The sequence below is a fragment of the Quercus lobata genome, chromosome 12, assembly GCF_001633185.2.
Source record: "Quercus lobata isolate SW786 chromosome 12, ValleyOak3.0 Primary Assembly, whole genome shotgun sequence".
In the NCBI taxonomy this organism is placed as follows: domain Eukaryota; kingdom Viridiplantae; phylum Streptophyta; class Magnoliopsida; order Fagales; family Fagaceae; genus Quercus; species Quercus lobata.
Genome location: NC_044915.1, coordinates 33,851,699 through 33,871,572, shown reverse-complemented (window position 1 = coordinate 33,871,572; position 19,874 = coordinate 33,851,699). Strand labels below are relative to the sequence as shown.

Below are 19,874 nucleotides of genomic sequence, written 5' to 3'. Positions count from 1 at the left end.
AATAATAATAATAATAATAATAATAATAATAATAATAATAAATCCATTAGAAATTGATATATTTGGTAATTGGTGTACTGTAGTTGAAGTTAAAAATAAAATACATAAATAAGAAATAAATAAAAAGAGAAAACATTCTATCAGGAGCTGGCGTAAAACCTATGTTTTACGCCAGCCAATAAAAAATCGCTACGTGGACATTCTATTAAATCTCTCTCCAAACAGCCAAAAGCTCACACCATTCACCTCATACAAAACAGAAAACAGAAAAGCCCCTTAAACAAAAGCTCTGCTTCCTCTACTTCCTTCACGTCGAACCTCCACCACAGCCATAGCCTGATTGCCGGAGCAGACCGAAGAAAGAAAACCAGCCCTCAGACAAAAGCTCATGCCTTCACCTCTACTTCCTCCAAAATAATTCAAAAACCAAACAAATCCCAATCAAACATCCCTAATTCAAAAACCAAACAAACCCCAGATCATATCAAAACCCAACAGAGCATCTTTCATTAGAACAATACAAGATATGAACATACAACAAAAAAACCCAAAAACCCAGAAAACAGAAAAACCCATCAATAATTCGAAATCCAAATTGGGGAAAAGGGAAAATCATGAAAAACAAACCTTTGCATCGCAACACCATGCTCACGGCATGTTTACAAGCTCTAGCAACGAATTCGATGACTTGTGTGGTGGTATGCTTTGGTGTGTGGTGTGGTGGAGATTTGGGCAAGAGGAAGTAGAGGATGGAAGGGGGAGGAAGTAGAGGAAACCATAAATTTTTGCCTAACTCGTTATGGTTCTAATTAGGGATTTAAGCGAGCTGTACTATTTAGTGGGTTAAGTGAGTTGTGATCCGTGTGGCGGTGGTGGAGGTTCGGCAGAGGAAGTAGAGGTTAAGGCGTGAGATTTTGTTTGAGGGCTGGTTTTCTTTCTTCATTCTTCTCTAGTGATCAAGCTCCAACGATCAGGTCGTGGCGGTGGTGGAGGTTCGGCGTGAAGGAAGCAGAGTTTTTGTCTAAGGGGTTTTTTTGTTTTCTGTTTTGTCTGAGGTGAATGGCGTGAGCTTTTGGCTGTTAGGAGAGGGATTTAATAGAATTTCCACGTGGCGATTTTTTATTGGCTAGCGTAAAACACTGGTTTTACGCCAACTCCTGATAGAATGTGTAATACTCGGAAAAAATAAAATAAAATAAAATAAAAGGAGGGGTATTTAAGTAAATTTGTTATGGGGTCAACTTTTATAATTAATATTACTAAGGGGTTTTTAGAAAATAAGGTTGAAACCCTAGTTTATATAGTCTAATTTTAAGTCAGCGTATACTGACAGATGTTTTGAGAGAGGAGACTACCCAAAATACTGAAGTAGAGAAGATTTGACTGCACAATAGAGGTAAGAGCCTAAGAATCTTTTCCTTGTCCAATCTAAGCTTTATTTGGAATTAGAGTAATTTTTTATATGAGTATTTTGGCCAAGAAGTGAAACTATTTAAAATCTCTAATGATTTTTTCGAGCTGAATGATCAAGGGATTAAATCATATTCTTGGTACCTGTACTGTCTTGATAATAGTTGGGAATTCTTTTTCTATGCCTCAGTTGCGTTAAATGTAGATGGGTATGCAGAAGGTTAGGCATGGCCATAGTGGGTTAGATTCTGCACAGTTCTACTTTAAGGAATTGTACCCAAAATTGATAGAGTTGGGAAAATACAAAAGTCTAGTAGTATAGGTTTGAGGTTTGACAAGCCAAAATAAAAATAAATAAAAAAATAAGAAGAAGAAAAGGTGTACGTAACAATGTATTTGTTGAAGATGGGTGAACGACCAAAAAAATAAAAAAAAATGGAAAACACGTGTACCTGACATGTTCCTCTTCTTTTACAAATGACTTTTACGCTTTATGCATATTATCCTAGGGGATTACTAGTGGCAGAAAGTAAGGAATATATATATATATATATATATATATATGAATAAGTGGATTTTTGCTTTGAGATAATAGTGAAAAAGTATGAGATATTTTTAACCACCACTCTTCTAGCCGGGTACCATTTTAAGTTTTCCTTAAATTAATTGATTATTGAGTATAGTGCTTGAAAATTGTTTAGGTGATATCTAAGGAATTTAGAGAAAGTGTTAGGAGAAAAGATCCTTGTGGTGAGTTAGCTGAGGTAAGTAACCTTATCCTAATGGGTTTTATTTTCATATTTTAACTACTGAAAATTGTTTACAGTTGTTACTATTTATTTCTATTGTATTACTGATTTCAAGTAAAGAATAGAGAAATTTCACAAATAAATATGAGCATTGAATATATGATTTATTTATTTAATTGTTCCTTTAACTATATTGATTTAAAGTACAGAATATAGAAATATCATAAATATATTTGAATACTGAAAATATGATTATATATGATTATGGATAAATTGACTATGAATTGATTTTGATACCGAAACCAATGGGGGTTATTCATTGGTATTCTGATACCCAACCAATGGGGGTCATTCATTGGTATTCTGATACCCAAACCAATGGATATTATTCATTGGTACTCTGATACCCAACCAGTGGGGGTTATTCATTGGTATTCTGATACCCAAACCAATGTGGGTTATTCATTGGTACTCTGATACCCAGCCAATGGGGGTTATTCATTGGTATTCTGATACCCAAACTAATAGGGGTTATTCATTGGTATTCTGATGCCCAGTCACGGGGATATAGCGTGACCATAGTCATAAGATTGTTAAGAATATGAATTACGTTTAAGTATTTGAACTAATTTGAGTCTTTAAAACTGCTTATGTATTTTTAGAACCTATTGTGTGTTATAGCTTTTGATATATATATAAAAAAAAAATAAAAAAAAATAAAAATAAAAATAAAAACTGACTACTTCCTAAACCATCTATGATATATTTGTAAGATTAAAGTATGTGATCTATTTGCAACTCATTATTTTAAGACTATGAAATTTCTTTAGTTATTTTTGAAAACCCATAGCATAGTATAATTTTTGAAGATTCATATTACATCTTATTACTTCATAGATCTATTGTTGGATAGAACTTAATTGGATTTTGGTTACTTATTGAGTTGTCAACTCACCCCCCTCTTTCTCCTTTCAGATTTTGAGCAGGAAGAGTAGCATATGTTTGGGCTTCCGCTGGGATGTGCGCATGAGTGAAGTTTAGGAAATTAATGGAATAAGTTTTGAACTTTTATGTTTCAAGATTACCATTGGTGTAATCCTTCAGACTTAAAGAATTTAGTTTATTTTTTGATGTCGAAAGATTATTATTTGGAGATCTTTTGAGAATTTCTTTATTGAGGATATTTTAAAAATTTATTGATGAAATTTTCTTAAGGATAATTATTTAATTGTTTAAGAGGGCCTTACACACTTGTAGAGTGTAAACTTTATAAGTGTGTGGCTGTTGTCACGTGCCTAGCTCTTTTTGGGTTCGGGGCGTGACAATATTTATGGTATCAGAGCTCCAGGTTGGATCCTTAGGCATTGATTTATGAAACTAAATGGTGAGAGGGGTAGAAAATTAGGCATTTGGGGATACGTTGTATGATATATATACTAGATGAGTTTTTGATCTCTTTTTTTTTTAGTTTGATAACATGTTAGTTTGTTATGTGCTTAATGAACAGAGAGGTTAGGATGCCACCTCGCAGTAAAAACACTGGGAACACTCCCAACAACTCTGGCAATGGTAGGAATCAGCAAGATGGGAACCGAGACTGTAGGCACAACCAAGGCCAGCCACCAGAGATGATCCAGATGATGCAGACCTTGGTTGGAGTGGTCCAACAACAGGTCACTACTGGAGATAACTTGGCTAGGATGATGGAGCAACGCTGAGGTAATCATGGTGGGATGATTGAATTCAAGAGGTTGTCTCCTCCAACTTTTGAGGGGACTACTGAGCCTATGGAAGCAGAAAAATGGATCATTGAGATGGAGAAAGTATTTAGAGTTCTTGAATGCTCTGAGGGTGAGAAAGTGGCTTATGCAGCTTACATGTTGCGTGGAGATGCTTATGATTGGTGGCGGCTGGAAGAAGAAAAACGTGGCCAAGAGACTGAGCCTTGGACTTGGGAGCTATTTAAGTCTGTATTCTATGAGAAATATTTTCCTAAGAGCATTCGCTTTCAGAAGGAAAAAGAGTTCATCAAGCTGACACAAGGTAACATGACAGTTGCTCAGTATGAAGCAGAATTTTCCAGGTTAGCCAAATTTTCTCCCACAATGGTGGTGGATGAAGAAGCTAAGGCTCGAAGGTTTGAAGATGGATTAAGGTTTCGAATTAAGCAAGGAGTTGTGCCCTTTGAGTTGACTACCTTTAGGGCGGTAGTGAGTAAGGCTTTACTAGTGGAGATGGGGCTTAATGAGGCTCAAGCAGATAGAGATAATAACCAGAAGAAGAGGCCTAGGCAAGGAGAGCAAAGCTCCGGCTTTCAAGCCAAGAAACAAGGAACACAACGTGCTGATACCAAGGCATTGCCAAAGTGCTCTCGATGTGGTAGGCCTCATGCAGATAAGGATTGCCACTGGAATACTGGAGCATGATTCTCATGTGGACAAAGGGGTCACAGGATTGCTGAGTGTCCCCAACGAAAGGAGGTTCAGACCACCCCAAGACCAACAACAGGACAGAATCAGGGAGCAAGCCAAAAGCCCAAGATCCAAGGAAGGGTTTATGCACTCACTCAACAGGATGCTAATATTTCTAATGCTGTGGTAACAGGTATTATTCCGGTTTCCACAACTTATGCTTATGCATTGTTTGATCCTGGTGCCACTCACTCCTTCATATCTTCTAATTTTGCAAAGAAACATAATTTTAAATTTGAGCCTATGGAGTCTGAATTATGTGTGGATACCCCGGTTGGGGGTGTAGTAGTTACTGATAGTGTTTGCAAGTCTTGTGTTGTCAAAATAGCAGATAGAGAATTACTAGCAAATCTAACATTGTTGGAGATGCGGGATTTTGACATAATCTTTGGGATGGATTGGTTGGCTGCACATTATGCCATGGTTGATTGTCATAGGAAGAAGGTAATTTTCCAAGTACCTGGCGAGATTGAGTTCTGTTTTGTGGGAAGTGGGGCATATACTTCTCCACGGGTGGTTTCAGCTTTACAAGCTAGACGTATGATGAAGAAAGGGTGTAAAGGATATCTGGCCACTGTGAGAGACACACAACAAGGTGAATTGAAGCTGGAGGACATTCCTATAGTGAGAGAGTTCCCAGATGTGTTTCCAGAAGACTTGTCAGGGTTACCACCAGATAGGGAGATAGAGTTTTCTATTGACCTATTACCAAGTTCTAGCCCAATTTCTAAAGCCCCATACCGGATGGCACCTGCTGAGTTAAGGGAATTAAAAGCACAATTGCAAGAGTTGCTTGACAAAGGCTTCATCAGGCCTAGTGTATCCCCTTGGGGTGCACCTGTGTTGTTTGTAAAGAAAAAGGATGGGAGCATAAGGCTCTGCATTGATTATAGGGAGCTGAATAGGGTGACAGTGCGAAATAAGTACCCTTTACCAAGGATAGAGGATTTGTTTGATCAACTCCAAGGAGCGCAGGTTTTCTCTAAGATTGACCTTCATTCCGGTTACCATCAATTGAAGATTAAGACTGTTGATGTGCCCAAGACAGCCTTCCGTACAAGATATAGTCATTATGAATTTTTGGTGATGCCTTTTGGCTTAACCAATGCACCGGCAGCCTTTATGGACTTGATGAATAGGGTGTTCAAACCCTTCTCAGATAAATTTGTTGTAGTATTTATTGATGATATCTTGATATATTCCAAGAGTGTGGAGGAGAATGAGAATCACTTGAGGCTTGTACTGCAACTATTGCAGGAGAGGAAGTTGTATGCAAAGCTTAAAAAATGTGAATTTTGGCTAGACAGTGTTGCATTCCTTGGGCATGTTGTATTTAAAGATGGGATTGCTATTGACCCTAAGAAAGTGGAAGCAGTAGTTGAATGGAATAGACCGAATAGTGTGACAGAGATTCGTAGCTTTTTGGGACTGGCTGGTTATTACAGGAGGTTTGTTGAAGGATTTTCTCACTTAGCCATGCCTTTGACTCGCTTGACCCAAAAGGGAGCTAAGTTTGAGTGGACCAAAAACTGTGAAGAAAGCTTCCAGGAATTGAAGAGAAGGTTAGTGTCAGCACCCATTCTCACCATACCTTCAAGTAGTGGAGGCTTCACCATTTATAGTGATGCCTCTAGGAAAGGCTTGGGGTGTGTTCTTATGCAGCATGGGAAGGTAGTGGCTTATGCCTCTAGACAGTTGAAGCCTTATGAGCAAAATTATCCCACACATGACTTGGAGTTAGCTACGGTGGTTTTTGCTCTAAAAATTTGGAGGCACTATTTGTATGGAGAACAGTGTGAGATATTCACTGACCACAAGAGCCTCAAGTACCTCTTTACTCAAAAAGAGTTGAATATGAGACAAAGAAGGTGGTTGGAGCTATTAAAGGACTATGACCTGACTATTAGTTACCATCCTGGAAAAGCTAATGTGGTAGCTGATGCCTTAAGTAGGAAGTCTGCAGGAAATTTGGCAGCATTGTTGACTACACAAAAACACATCTTGGAAGATTTGAGGAAAATAAGGGTAGAAGTACGGTTTCATGAAGCAGAGGCACATCTGACAAACCTTAGAGTTCAGCCTACCTTGATTGAAAGAATAAAGATTGCACAAAGTAATGATCCACAGTTGCAGAAGATAAGAGATTTGATAAATCTAGGCTCTCCATTTGATTTTTGCATTCATGAGGATGGATCCTTGAGGTTTGGTAATCGGCTTTGTGTGCCAAATGATCTAGACCTTAAGGTAGAAATTCTAAAGGAGGCTCATAACACGAGTTACACGATACACCCTGGAGGCACTAAGATGTATAGGGATTTAAGGGAGACTTTTTGGTGGAACAACATGAAGAGGGAGATTGCTCAATATGTTGCTCAATGTCTAGTGTGTCAACAAGTCAAGATGGAGCATCAAAGACCCGCTGGATTTTTGCAACCTCTTCCCATTCCAGAACGAAAGTGGGAGGACATTACTATGGACTTTGTGACGGGGCTGCCTAGAACCCCTACTGGTAAAGATGCAATTTGGGTGATTGTGGATCGATTGACAAGATCTGCACACTTTTTGGCCATTAGGGTGGATTTCTCACTCGAAAGGTTAGCTAGATTGTATATTAATGAAATAGTGAGATTGCATGGTGCACCTGCATCCATTGTGTCTAATAGAGACCGAAGATTTGTGTCTCAATTTTGGGAGAGTGTGCATAAGGCAATGGGTACTAACTTGAAGTTTAGCACAACCTTTCACCCTCAAACAGATGGACTTTCAAAAAGAACTATACAAACATTGGAAGATATGTTGAGAGCTTGTGTAATTGATTTCAAAGGTTCATGGGATGAACATCTACCTTTGGTGGAGTTTGCATATAATAATAGCTACCAAGTAAGTATTAAAGCAGCACCATATGAGGCTTTGTATGGCAGGAAGTGTAGGTCCCCTATATGTTGGGATGATGTTGGAGAAAGAAGATTGTTGGGTCCTAAGATTGTACAGCAAACAATAGATAAAATTCAAGTGATTAAAGAGCGGCTCCAAACAGCTCAGAGTAGGCAGAAGAGTTATGCAGATGTTAGAAGAAGGAAATTAGAGTTCCAAGTGGGTGATCATGTGTTCTTGAGGATTTCACCTACCAAAGGAGTTATGAGATTTGGTTTTCGAGGTAAGCTGAGCCCTCGTTTTGTAGGACCCTTTGAAGTCTTTGAGAGGATGGGTAAAGTTGCTTATAGGCTTGCCTTACCACCTTCCTTATCAGGGGTACATAATGTTTTCCATGTCTCAATGTTGAGGAAATATATTTCAGACCCCAGTCATGTAGTAGAGTATGAGCCTCTAAAGTTAAGAGATGATTTAACTTATGAAGAGCAACCAGTTAAAATTGTGGACAAGAAGGAGCAAGAGTTGAAGCGTCGTACCATACATTATGTCAAGGTTCAATGGAGGAACCAGTTTGTGAGAGAGGCTACATGGGAGTTAGAAGATGAAATGAAGGAGAAATACCCATATCTTTTTGAGGACTCAGGTATGTCAAGTTTAGAGGACTAAACTTCTTTTAAGTGGGGGAGAATGTAATACCCGGAAAAAATAAAATAAAATAAAATAAAAGGAGGGATATTTAAGTAAATTTGTTATGGGGTCAACTTTTATAATTAATATTACTAAGGGGTTTTTAGAAAATAAGGTTGAAACCCTAGTTTATATAGTCTAATTTTAAGTCAGCGTATACTGACAGATGTTTTGAGAGAGGAGACTACCCAAAATACTGAAGTAGAGAAGATTTGACTGCACAATAGAGGTAAGAGCCTAAGAATCTTTTCCTTGTCCAATCTAAGCTTTATTTGGAATTAGAGTAATTTTTTATATGAGTATTTTGGTCAAGAAGTGAAACTATTTAAAATCTCTAATGAATTTTTTGAACTGAATGATTAAGGGATTAAATCATATTCTTGGTACCTGTACTGTCTTGATAATAGTTGGGAATTCTTTTTCTATGCCTTAGTTGCGTTAAATGTAGATGGGTATGCAGAAGGTTAGGCATGGCCATAGTGGGTTAGATTCTGCACAGTTCTACTTTAAGGAATTGTACCCAAAATTGATAGAATTGGGAAAATACAAAAGTCTAGTAGTATAGGTTTGAGGTTTGACAAGCCAAAATAAAAATAAATAAAAAAATAAGAAGAAGAAAAGGTGTACGTAACAGTGTATTTGTTGAAGATGGGTGAACGACCAAATAAAAAAAAAAAAAAAATGGAAAACACGTGTACCTGACATGTCCCTCTTCTTTTACAAATGACTTTTACGCTTTATGCATATTATCCTAGGGGATTACTAGTGGCAGAAAGTAAGGAATATATATATATATAAATATATATATATATATATATATATGAATAAGTGGATTTTTGCTTTGAGATAATAGTGAAAAAGTATGAGATATTTTTAACCACCACTCTTCTAGCCGGGTACCATTTTAAGTTTTCCTTAAATTAATTGATTATTGAGTATAGTGCTTGAAAATTATTTAGGTGATATCTAAGGAATTTAGAGAAAGTGTTAGGAGAAAAGATCCTTGTAGTGAGTTAGCTGAGGTAAGTAACCTTATCCTAATGAGTTTTATTTTCATATTTTAACTACTGAAAATTGTTTACAGTTGTTACTATTTATTTCTATTGTATTACTGATTTCAAGTAAAGAATAGAGAAATTTCACAAATAAATATGAGCATTGAATATATGATTTATTTATTTAATTGTTCCTTTAACTATATTGATTTAAAGTACAGAATATAGAAATATCATAAATATATTTGAATACTGAAAATATGATTATATATGATTATGGATAAATTGACTATGAATTGATTTTGATACCCAAACCAATGGGGATTATTCATTGGTATTCTGATACCCAACCAATGGGGGTCATTCATTGGTATTCTGATATCCAAACCAATGAAGGTTATTCATTGGTACTCTGATACCCAACCAGTGGGGGTTATTCATTGGTATTCTGATACCCAAACCAATGGGGGTTATTCATTGGTACTCTGATACCCAGCCAATGGGGGTTATTCATTGGTATTCTGATACCCAAACTAATGGGAGTTATTCATTGGTACTCTGATGCCCAGTCACGGAGATATAGCATGACCATAGTCATAAGATTGTTAAGAATATGAATTACGTTTGAGTATTTGAACTAATTTGAGTCTTTAAAACTGCTTATGTATTTTTAGAACCTATTGTGAGTTATAGCTTTTGATATATGAAAAAAAAAACTGACTACTTCCTAAACCATCTATGATATATTTGTAAGATTAAAGTATGTGATCTATTTGCAACTCATTATTTTAAGACTATGAAATTTATTTAGTTATTTTTGAAAACCCATAGCATAGTATAATTTTTGAAGATTCATATTACATCTTATTACTTCACAGATCTATTTTTTGATAGAACTTAATTGGATTTTGGTTACTTATTGAGTTGTTAACTCACCCCCCCTCTTTCTCCTTTCAGATTTTGATCAGGAAGAGTAGCATATGTTTGGGCTTCCGCTGGGATGTGCGCATGAGTGAAGTTTAGGAAATTAATGGAATAAGTTTTGAACTTTTATGTTTTAAGATTATCATTTGTGTAATCCTTCAGCTTAAAGGATTTAGTTTATTTTTATTTGATGTCGGAAGATTATTATTTGGAGATCTTTTGAGAATTTCTTTATTGAGGATATTTTGAAAATTTATTGATGAAATTTTTCTTAAGGATAATTATTTAATTGTTTAAGAGGGCCTTACACACTTGTAGAGTGTAAACTTTATAAGTGTGTGGCTGTTGTCACGTGCCTAGCTCTTTTTGGGTTCGGGGCATGACATATGTAACGATCCAAGGAAAAGCGCTAGCCACATCTGCGCTATACCTCAAAAGGACTAGTCACAATTGAGACTCCTTGTAGTTGTTAATAAAGCCCAGATCTACCCAGTAAATACCCGATGTTGGACTCATCACACACCTACACACATCACACAATCAATCAAATTGGGGCATCACAATCTCCCCCACTTAAATCCCTAACGTCCTCGTTAGGGCCCACTTTGTGGGGTAGTGTCTCCAAGCCCACACGGGGTTACTGGGTCGGCTCTAATACCATATGTAACGACCCAAGGAAAAGCGCTAGCCACATCTGCGCTATACCTCAAAAGGACTAGTGACAATTGAGGCTCCTTGTAGTTGTTAATAAAGCCCAAATCTACCCAGTAAATACCCGATGTGGGACTTATCACACACCTACACACATCACACAATCAATCAAATTGGGGCATCACAGAATGTTTTCTCAAATAAAAAACTTAATAAAAGGAAGTTAAGATTGAATCCATCTTCACGTGAGTGGGTGTTGGACACGCAAAAAAATATAAATAATTTTATTCAAATAAATTAATAGTAATAAGAAAGAGGCTGAACTATTGAATTTAGAAGTAAAGTTGGGTAAGGCTGTCAAGCATATGAAACAAAAAGCACAAAACAAAAGAAACTGAAAAGACAAACTAAAACAAAACAAAAGCCAAGAACTGAAGAAAGAGGGTCTGGGTTATTTAACGAAGAAGAAGAAGTGGGAGGAGAAGAAGATTGGCAAAATGGGATTCCGACAATGCGGCGGCGACTTTTTGGCGGTGGTAGTAGCATAGTGAGAAACTATAAGTTAATATGTTACCGAAAGAGGAGAGAGATACTGGATCTGAAAATTTTTCTTTCTTTTTGTTTTGAAAGTCATATTCTAGTCCGGTATGATTTTTTCAGCTGAAGCATGATATTTCGTCTGGTATAGCCGGAACAACCCGGTATGACTGGTATTTGAACTAGAATGAAACACATGTGTTTCTGTATTGTTTTAAGCTCCGGTAAGGAATATACCGGCCGTACCAGCCGGTACAGTACGATATCGACTCCCTTGCTTGGTCGTGTAGGAAACTGTAGAATTTTCTTATATTGTTGAAGACCAAATCAAGGCATATCTTGTTGGAGAAAATCATTGGATTGGAATAAACCAAGAAATTGTTTGATAGAGAAATTTGTAGAATTGAAGAAATCAATTCAAAATTCAAAATTTTTAATTGATTTGTGTATGTAACTCCCATTATAAAGTAGGTTGTATAATAATATATCATCATTAAAATGAATAAAAAACATATAGCTAGCCTTTTAAGCACTTGCTCGATGAATAAAAGCCAAGTGAATGAACCAGGTAAACTCTCACGATCTATCTTATTTAGAAATGGAGATAGATTATTGTCTATAGGATAATAATAACCATGGTTTTAAAAACCGGTACGGTGAAAGAATCGGAAAAGGGACTGGTTATCGATTTTTTGGTCGGATCGAGGTTCGACCAATGGTCGAACTGATGACGTCATAAATAATTTAACTAATAATTTTTAAATTATATAATTTTTTTTTATATACTAAAACTAATTAATAATTTATGAACACACACCGGCACATTTGTAAACTAAAATGCTCCATGATTCATTAATTACTAAAAAGAAAAATAAATTTTAAAATAAAGCCTTTAGTTGAAATGTTGAAAACGTGAGTGTGACTTTTACTGGCTACTGATTGATGTGATAAAAGAGAGTTTGAATAGTTAGAAAGTAACATTCAAATTTTCACACTTTATGTTAAACCTTCATAGTTCAAACCGGTGTCAGTCCCTTAAAAAGTGTGTCAATTTGTAAAAAAATAATCATCTATCGTGGGGTAAGGGCAGATCATAAAACAAGAGAAAGGAAGATAAAGAGAAAACTAAAAAAAAGGAAGAGAAGAAGAGGATGAAGCAGCAGTAGCAGCAACGTGAGGCCGAGAAGAAAAAGCAGAGAACTCTAAGATCGGTGATGTGTCGGTGACCGCATCTGTGGTGGCAAGCAACGATAAGATTTTTTTTTAAAATTTTTTAATTTATTTAATTTTTCGATATCGACCGATTCAGATTTACTGGCTGAAATCTGGACTTTTCTCCAGTACAACCGAAATGACTTTGGTATGGCCAATAACCGTCCAACCACACTGGTTTCCGGTTTTACGGTTCAATCGTTCGATTTCTGGTTAATTTCGATTTTTTGCTATTTTTCAGTTTTTAGTCCAGATTGAATTAGTGTCCGGTTTTCAGTTGAACCGATCGGACCGGCCGGTCCGATCTGGTTTTTAAAACCATGATAATAAGATGTTATCAAATTAATATTATTATATTCACTTTTATAATAAATCTTTTATAGCTGTAAATAATTCTTTTTGGTAATAAGTAGTTCTATTTGATATAGACAAAACACTACTGCTTCCTATATTCAGAGTAGCCCATAACAAAAGCTAGAGACTGCAAATACTTTTAACTAACAAATTATAGTTTTGTGACTCCCATAAACAAAATTTGGGTTCAAATGCCCCCTTTGGCCCTCCCCTACTTGTATCTTAAGAATAAATAAATAAATAAATAAAGCATTTGATTTTTATCTTTTTAGGAACATTTTTTTCCTCCTCTCTCAACGGAAGTATGCGGAGTCATTCCCTCGCTCAAGCCAAGGGCCATTGACATATACATATATTTAATAGCATTTGAAGTTGAGATAGTCCGATGTCCAATAATACTGTGGGCGTGTAGCACAAAGAATCTTAACAATATTGTTGTGCCAATTATCCTTGCAAACCATCCCATATTTGGGTTTTGAAGTCAAGGCTGGCCCAAGGCCTAGGTCTAAGACCCCATCAAAAAACAAAAATTTTCTTAAGAAAAAAAGGTCCCACTTTCCATAGTAAAGGCTCAAATTTTTATAAAATTATATATATATATATATATATATATTTTTTAAAGGTTGTACATTTTTTTTATTAGTGATGTTAAAGATACTACAAATTTTACTATTGGCTTACAAATTGTCATGTTATTAATCACAAAAAAATGATATAAACATTCATTACTTAAATTGATGAAGTTCATCAATGAGAGACAATGTCACATTATATTTTGAACATTTTATAGTGCTTTTATTTAGTGCATTTTTCTTTTACATTTCTATTAAGACTCTCAAATTACGAGACCAATAAAACCTTAACTCAATTGAAACCCTAAAATATTTCAAAAAGATGTTGCAAATGTGTTAAATCATTAATTATAGATTAATCTCCCCTGATAGTTTGAGACTTTGATTTTTGTAAACTAATATCTTATAAAGCCATATACTAAATAATATCTATCTCTCTCTCTTAAAATCAAAATATAAAATTAAAAATTAGATTACAACTTTATTTAATTATGCATCGTCTTATATTCAAAATAAAGTATGTAGTGACCCAAAAAGGGGGGTTTTGCATTCTATGGAATCCCACATCGCCTAGAGAAGCACATGAGAATGTGTTTATAAAGAATGACCTCCCTTCAATGTGTAGATGCCTTTTCCCCCACTGCTGTGTGCTTTGGGGGAGAATAATACCGTGAGGGGCATAGGCCCCAAAGCGGACAATATCTACATAGTTGGGACGGGGTTGTTATAGATGGTATTAGAGTCATGCCCTAGTCGGAAGTGTGGGCCCCACACGCGAGGACGTGTGTGCCCGTAAGGGGGTGGATTGTAGTGACCTAAAAAGGGGGGTCTTGCATTCCATGGAATCCCACATCGCGTAGGGAAGTACATGAGAATGTGTTTATAAAGAATGACCTCCCTTCAATGTGTAGAGGCGCGTAAGGGGGTGGATTGTAGTGACCTAAAAAGGGGGGTCTTGCATTCCATGGAATCCCACATCGCGTAGGGAAGTACATGAGAATGTGTTTATAAAGAATGACCTCCCTTCAATGTATAGAGGCCTTTTCTCTAGCGCAACCTGGGGAAGAACAAAACCGTGAGGGGTATGGGCTCCAAAGTGGACAATATCTACACAGTTGGGGTGGAGTCGTTACAAATGATATCAGAGCCATGCCCTAGCCGGAAGTATGGGCCCCACACGCGAGGAAGTGTGTGCCCGTAAGGGGGGTGGAAAAGCGGACAATATCTACACAGCTGGGGTGGGGCCGTTACAAAGTATCTTTTTCAATCGCAATATATTTTTATTTCTTTTTATTAATATTTATAATTCAACTATGATATTCAATTCTCTATATAAAAGACTAGCTGAGTACAACCACATTTTGCCATTGGCCTTAAAAGTCTAGCTGAGTACTAACGCTTGTTTAATGAAGGAACATATCCAGCTCATATCCCCTCTATAACATTTCCTAAGAAAATAAAATTACAAACACATTTTATACGGTACTAAGAAAAGAAGTTGGACTTGGAGGGATTGGGACATCTACAGTCCCTTCTAGCATTAGCAGAACCTTTTTCATCGAAGGACGAAGAGATGGCTCATCAAGAATGCACCAAAGTCCCACTTTAATTATTCTCTCCAATTGCCTTTTGTCAACATCCTTACCACTCACTAGTTTATCTAGCTCACAAGCCTCAAAGCAAGAGTATGCCCATTCTTCAAGAATAGCTTCTTCTTCAGGAAAACTCCAATCCACATTCTTTCTACAACATATAAGCTCCAACAGAACAATTCCGAAGCTGTATACATCTGCTTTGACTGTCACTCGCTGGTTTCGATGCCATTCGGGTGCAACATACCCCTTTGTTCCTTGGATACCTGTAAAGGTATTGGTTTGGTTTGGCTTTAGTAGCTTTGCCAATCCAAAATCAGAGATTTTTGGGCATCTATATTCATCCATGAGTATGTTTTGAGGCTTTATGTCACAATGAATGATTTGTGACTCGCACTCTTCATGGAGATAAAGAATTCCCTTTGCTATGTTGCGAGCAATTTCTATTCTTTCATCCCAACAAAGTTTTTTTTCAGGATTGAAGAGTATATCTGCAAGTGAGCCATTGCTCATGTACTCATATACCAAAAGCCTATTCTCTCCATCATGACAATACCCGAGCAGACGGACAAGGTTCTTGTGGTTTGTTCTTCCAATAACTTTCATCTCGGTTTGAAACTCTTTCTCTCCCTCAGTCAACACTTTCTCTAGTCTTTTGACGGCTACAATCTTCTGACCATTCCATATTGTTCCCTTGTATACAGTCCCGAATGATCCTCTACCCAGCTCTTCCTTGAAACCATTAGTCATTTTCTCAAGATCAGAATAAGTAAATGATCTTAGAGAAACATCCATGGTTAATTCAACATTTCCACTATTAGAGACCCTTCTATATGCTCGGACTCGATTTTTATAAATTGCAATTGTAGAAATCACTGACATAATGAGTCCAAAAGCACCAAATGAGATGCCCAGAATCATTATGTCCTTTCGAGAATATCTTTCACGTCCCAAGGGCTCAATTTTATTTATGGTGGAAGTAGATATAGCTACCTTGATGAATACAATGTTTGCATCACTCAGTACCCTTCTTCCAAATCTCAATGGAAGCTTTTGCTTTCGACAAACTCCATCTCTGTATGTAGCGGCTTCACAATTACAATCCTTCAAACATGCTGCTTCACAATCGTCTTTGGTCAATACTGTTAGGGAAGAAAAAGAATTATCTTCCCATACAGTATTAGGTACTGCTTGCATGATATATTTCATACTTTCATCTTTGCTCTTGCAACTTTCTGCAGTGAAATTCCTTTCACAACCTGAGCTCCAATTTCCCTCGATAACACTTGCAAAATCTGGAAGACATAAGCAATTAGCATCCTGATCATTCATAATGCAAAACCCATTGAGACCACACAGGCCCTTAGGGGCACACTTATTATCGGAAGATGACCATATGACTGAGAAATTCCCATTCTTATCCAAATTGTGTGAGTATAGCCTGAAGATCCCATCGACATCAATCCGCATAAAATACACTACATCTTTTGTGTGAGAATTGCCTTGAGTCAGATTTTTTAAGATTGTGCCGGTGGAATTGAGCAAGTAAAGACGACCATCATCATCCAGACATAGTGAAACATTACTGCCTTTTCCATCTGTTCCAGAAGCCCAATAAGCATATTCAGCCGCATCTGTGATTTGCACTGGGTACTGCACAAGGTTTCCATCCTTCTGCATTATCAGACGAAATATTCCTGTCGATTGATCAGATTCTGAAACACTTGAAAACAACTCATTTCCAGCTGTGAGACGCTGGCCTTGTAAGAGGGTATTCGTTGGGGATTCAAAACTTTGCCATATAATCTTCTTATCCGAATTATAGAGAACAAAGTTTCCCGAATCAAGCATTGATGCTGATGCTGCACGTTCAGGAGGATTGGCAATGGCCGTCTCTTCGCCTTGTGCCGATTGCATGATGAGTCTACCATCATTAGTGAAATTCAATGTAACACTGGCGAGAGCTGGAGGTTTGTCTCGGTTGGCTGTCCAGACTACTGTCTTTTCAGGAATCCCAGCAAAAAATACTCCAACAGCATAGCCGTTGGCTTGTTGGTAGAAGCCAAAGGCATAGAAACCAGATTGTGAACGCCATGAAGACTTGGCGGTAGGTGTTAAAGAAGAGCCAAGGTTTACAATGGATTCCCCTCGTTGAGCTTCTGTAGTGATAATTGCTGAGAGAAAAATAAAAAACAAGAGACTTGCCATTACTAGAAAATAGCTAGTTCTCTCTGTTATTCTTTCACTCTGTTTGCAAATGAAATGCGACTAACACAGCTCCTATTAAATATTTTTTTTGGAACGTGTTTGGAAGGAAATAGTTCAAAAAAAAAAAAAAAATGAAGCATTCTTGAGTATATATCTTTCCTAAGGATGAAAAGTCACAACTTGTGTATATTCAAAGAACTTTGAATATATAGAATAAGAGTCATTCACTTTAGTCTCTTTCTTATAGCTTGAATGAGAAGTCTTTGCATGAGATTAATTATATTCAAAGTCTTTCAGCTGGTCATCCATTGAATTACTTATTAGTTATAACTCAAGCAACACGGGATGTTTAATTTCAAAGTCTCAATGCAGTGCTAAGTTTAAACCAATAACCTTGTAGTTCAATGGCACCATTTTTTTAATGATGAAAACTAGGATTCAAATTCTCCCACCTCATTATTGTAACTATCGAATTAAAAAAAAAAAAAAAAAATCACTAATATTTTAGGGACTAAAACAGATGTTTGGCAACACAAAAACTTAGCTCTGTTTTATGATTTGCCTTGAAAATGTACCCTTTGATAGTAGCTCAAGGGAGCGAGCTCGAAATCTAAGAAGCTGAAGAATTTGGACATTCAGGCTAAATGGAATCAATCCAGGTAGAGCAGATGAATCACTTGTCGTAAAGTTAGCTCCATTTGTGAAATTTGGCCTCACAAATTCAAAACACGGAGTCAAATAAGCAGTATGCAAGCTCTCGCCTATGAAACAAGAAAATAAACAACCAAAATGTTAACCAAATAACTAATTTATGAATACTTTCAGGGACGTACGTATTATACCTTCACATTATTTTTTTTATTTTTTATGTTTAGAATCAACTAGTTGTAATGTGTGAGAATAGATAATTACTTTGTAATTTTGATATAAATATAATTTGTTTTCCTAATTTGTTGAAAATAATTTGCTCTATCAAAAAAATTAAGAGAAATGTTATGTTGACAATAATTTTACAATATTTTCACACCAAATCATACGTAGTAGGTTGCTATTGATTGTTATTGGTTGGCAAAAAAATAATTTTAGTGATAGGTTTAAATTAGAACAGATATCAACTTATCAACTATGACTTGTGAATCACTTTCAAAAAAAAAAAAAAAAAACTATGACTTATGAAAATGTTGTAGACGTAGCACTTCTCAAAAATTAAATAATTTCTAAAATTATTTTTCATCTCAATATCTCTACAAATACAAATACAAATATATCATTCTATTATCTTTTGGGTGTATTTGATTGATATTTATCCATTTTTTAGGTGGTACATATTCCTTTAAATTATGTTATAGTGCGTTATGTTTTCCTAATTTGGGTTTTTAGTTTTAGATTTTGGATTATGCTATTTTTTTCAACAATTTGATTTTCTTTTTAGAATTTTCTCCTCTAGAATATCTAGAATACAACTAAACTTTTTAACTAAGTATTAGCTCAAACAAAAATTTAATCAAAACAATAAGAAGGAGAGAGAGACTTGTGATAGAAAACTCAATTCAATTCAAATGGTCTTCTTCATATACAAATTCAATTTCTTCATATAGCCAAGCATACATCTTTGTGGAATTTCTCACATCCAATTGGTCTTTGTGGATTTTGAGGCTTTGTCCAAACTTGGATAATCTTTCACGCTAGTCTTTTTTTTGGTTGTCTATTACTACCTTTGATTTAATTTTCTTTCCATTGACATCAAAATTCTACAATTTTGGCAAAAAGTCTTACAGCAAAGGCATCCCATAATAATATATATAGACAAAAAATCAGTAGGTTTTTTTTTTTTTTTGGTTGAAATTCTAATAGAGTAGCAATTGAACAGTTTTCATAATTGCTTGATTGGGAGAGGGAGAGTCATAAAGTTGAAGGAAGTTTGAATCATTTTCAAATTGGGTTTGATGGAATAATAAATGGAAAATTGAAAAGATAGGAAATGTTAATTAAGGATTTTTTTTTCCATTTAGCATAAATATCTAACATTTTCGTTAATTGACAGGTCAAAAAAGAATGTAGGAAACTAACATCTCAAGTTTTTAAAACTCAAGATTAGATTAGAACTCGAGCTTCTGAAGCTCGATTTTAGTGTTTTAGTGATACCCTTAAGTGGAAAAATTTTCCATGTGGAGTTAATTTAGCCATGTAGAAATCGAGTTTATAAGACTCGAAATCTGCACACCATATACCAAAACCACAGCACTTTCAAACGGCTCACTCAAACACTCTCAAAGTTCAAATACTGAAACACTTTCAGTCAAACACTCACTCACTCAAACTTCGCTCCGCCCTCTTAAACAGGCCAGTAAGGTGTGGAAGGGTCAAAAGGAAGGGCATAATGCAAGGGGATGCAAGGCCAATGTCATTGGTGAGACACCATGGGAGAGGAGGTAGAGATTATAGGGAAGTGGAAGGTCTTCTACACACAGACAAGGATCCCAAGCCCCATCTTCATCACAAGCCCCATCTTCTTCACAGACCCAATCCTCAGCTTAGCCCCCACCAACACATCAGCCTTACACTATGGCCTCATCCTCATCCAACCAGGTAGCAGGGTCACAGCCACAAGCTCCAACTCCACAGCCACCAGCTCCAT

The 19,874-nt window shown here is 36.2% G+C and overlaps 1 protein-coding gene and 1 pseudogene across 1 annotated transcript; both read right to left on the bottom strand.

The window, feature by feature from the left end:
• LOC115970567 overlaps positions 1-19,874 on the bottom strand; it is a 36,699-nt pseudogene extending 16,825 nt beyond the window's left edge.
• LOC115972262 (G-type lectin S-receptor-like serine/threonine-protein kinase LECRK1) lies at positions 14,907-17,267 on the bottom strand. Its single transcript, XM_031092476.1, has one exon. The coding sequence runs from the start codon at positions 17,234-17,236 to the stop codon at positions 14,912-14,914; it is 2,325 nt and encodes a 774-aa protein (XP_030948336.1). The 5' UTR covers positions 17,237-17,267; the 3' UTR covers positions 14,907-14,911.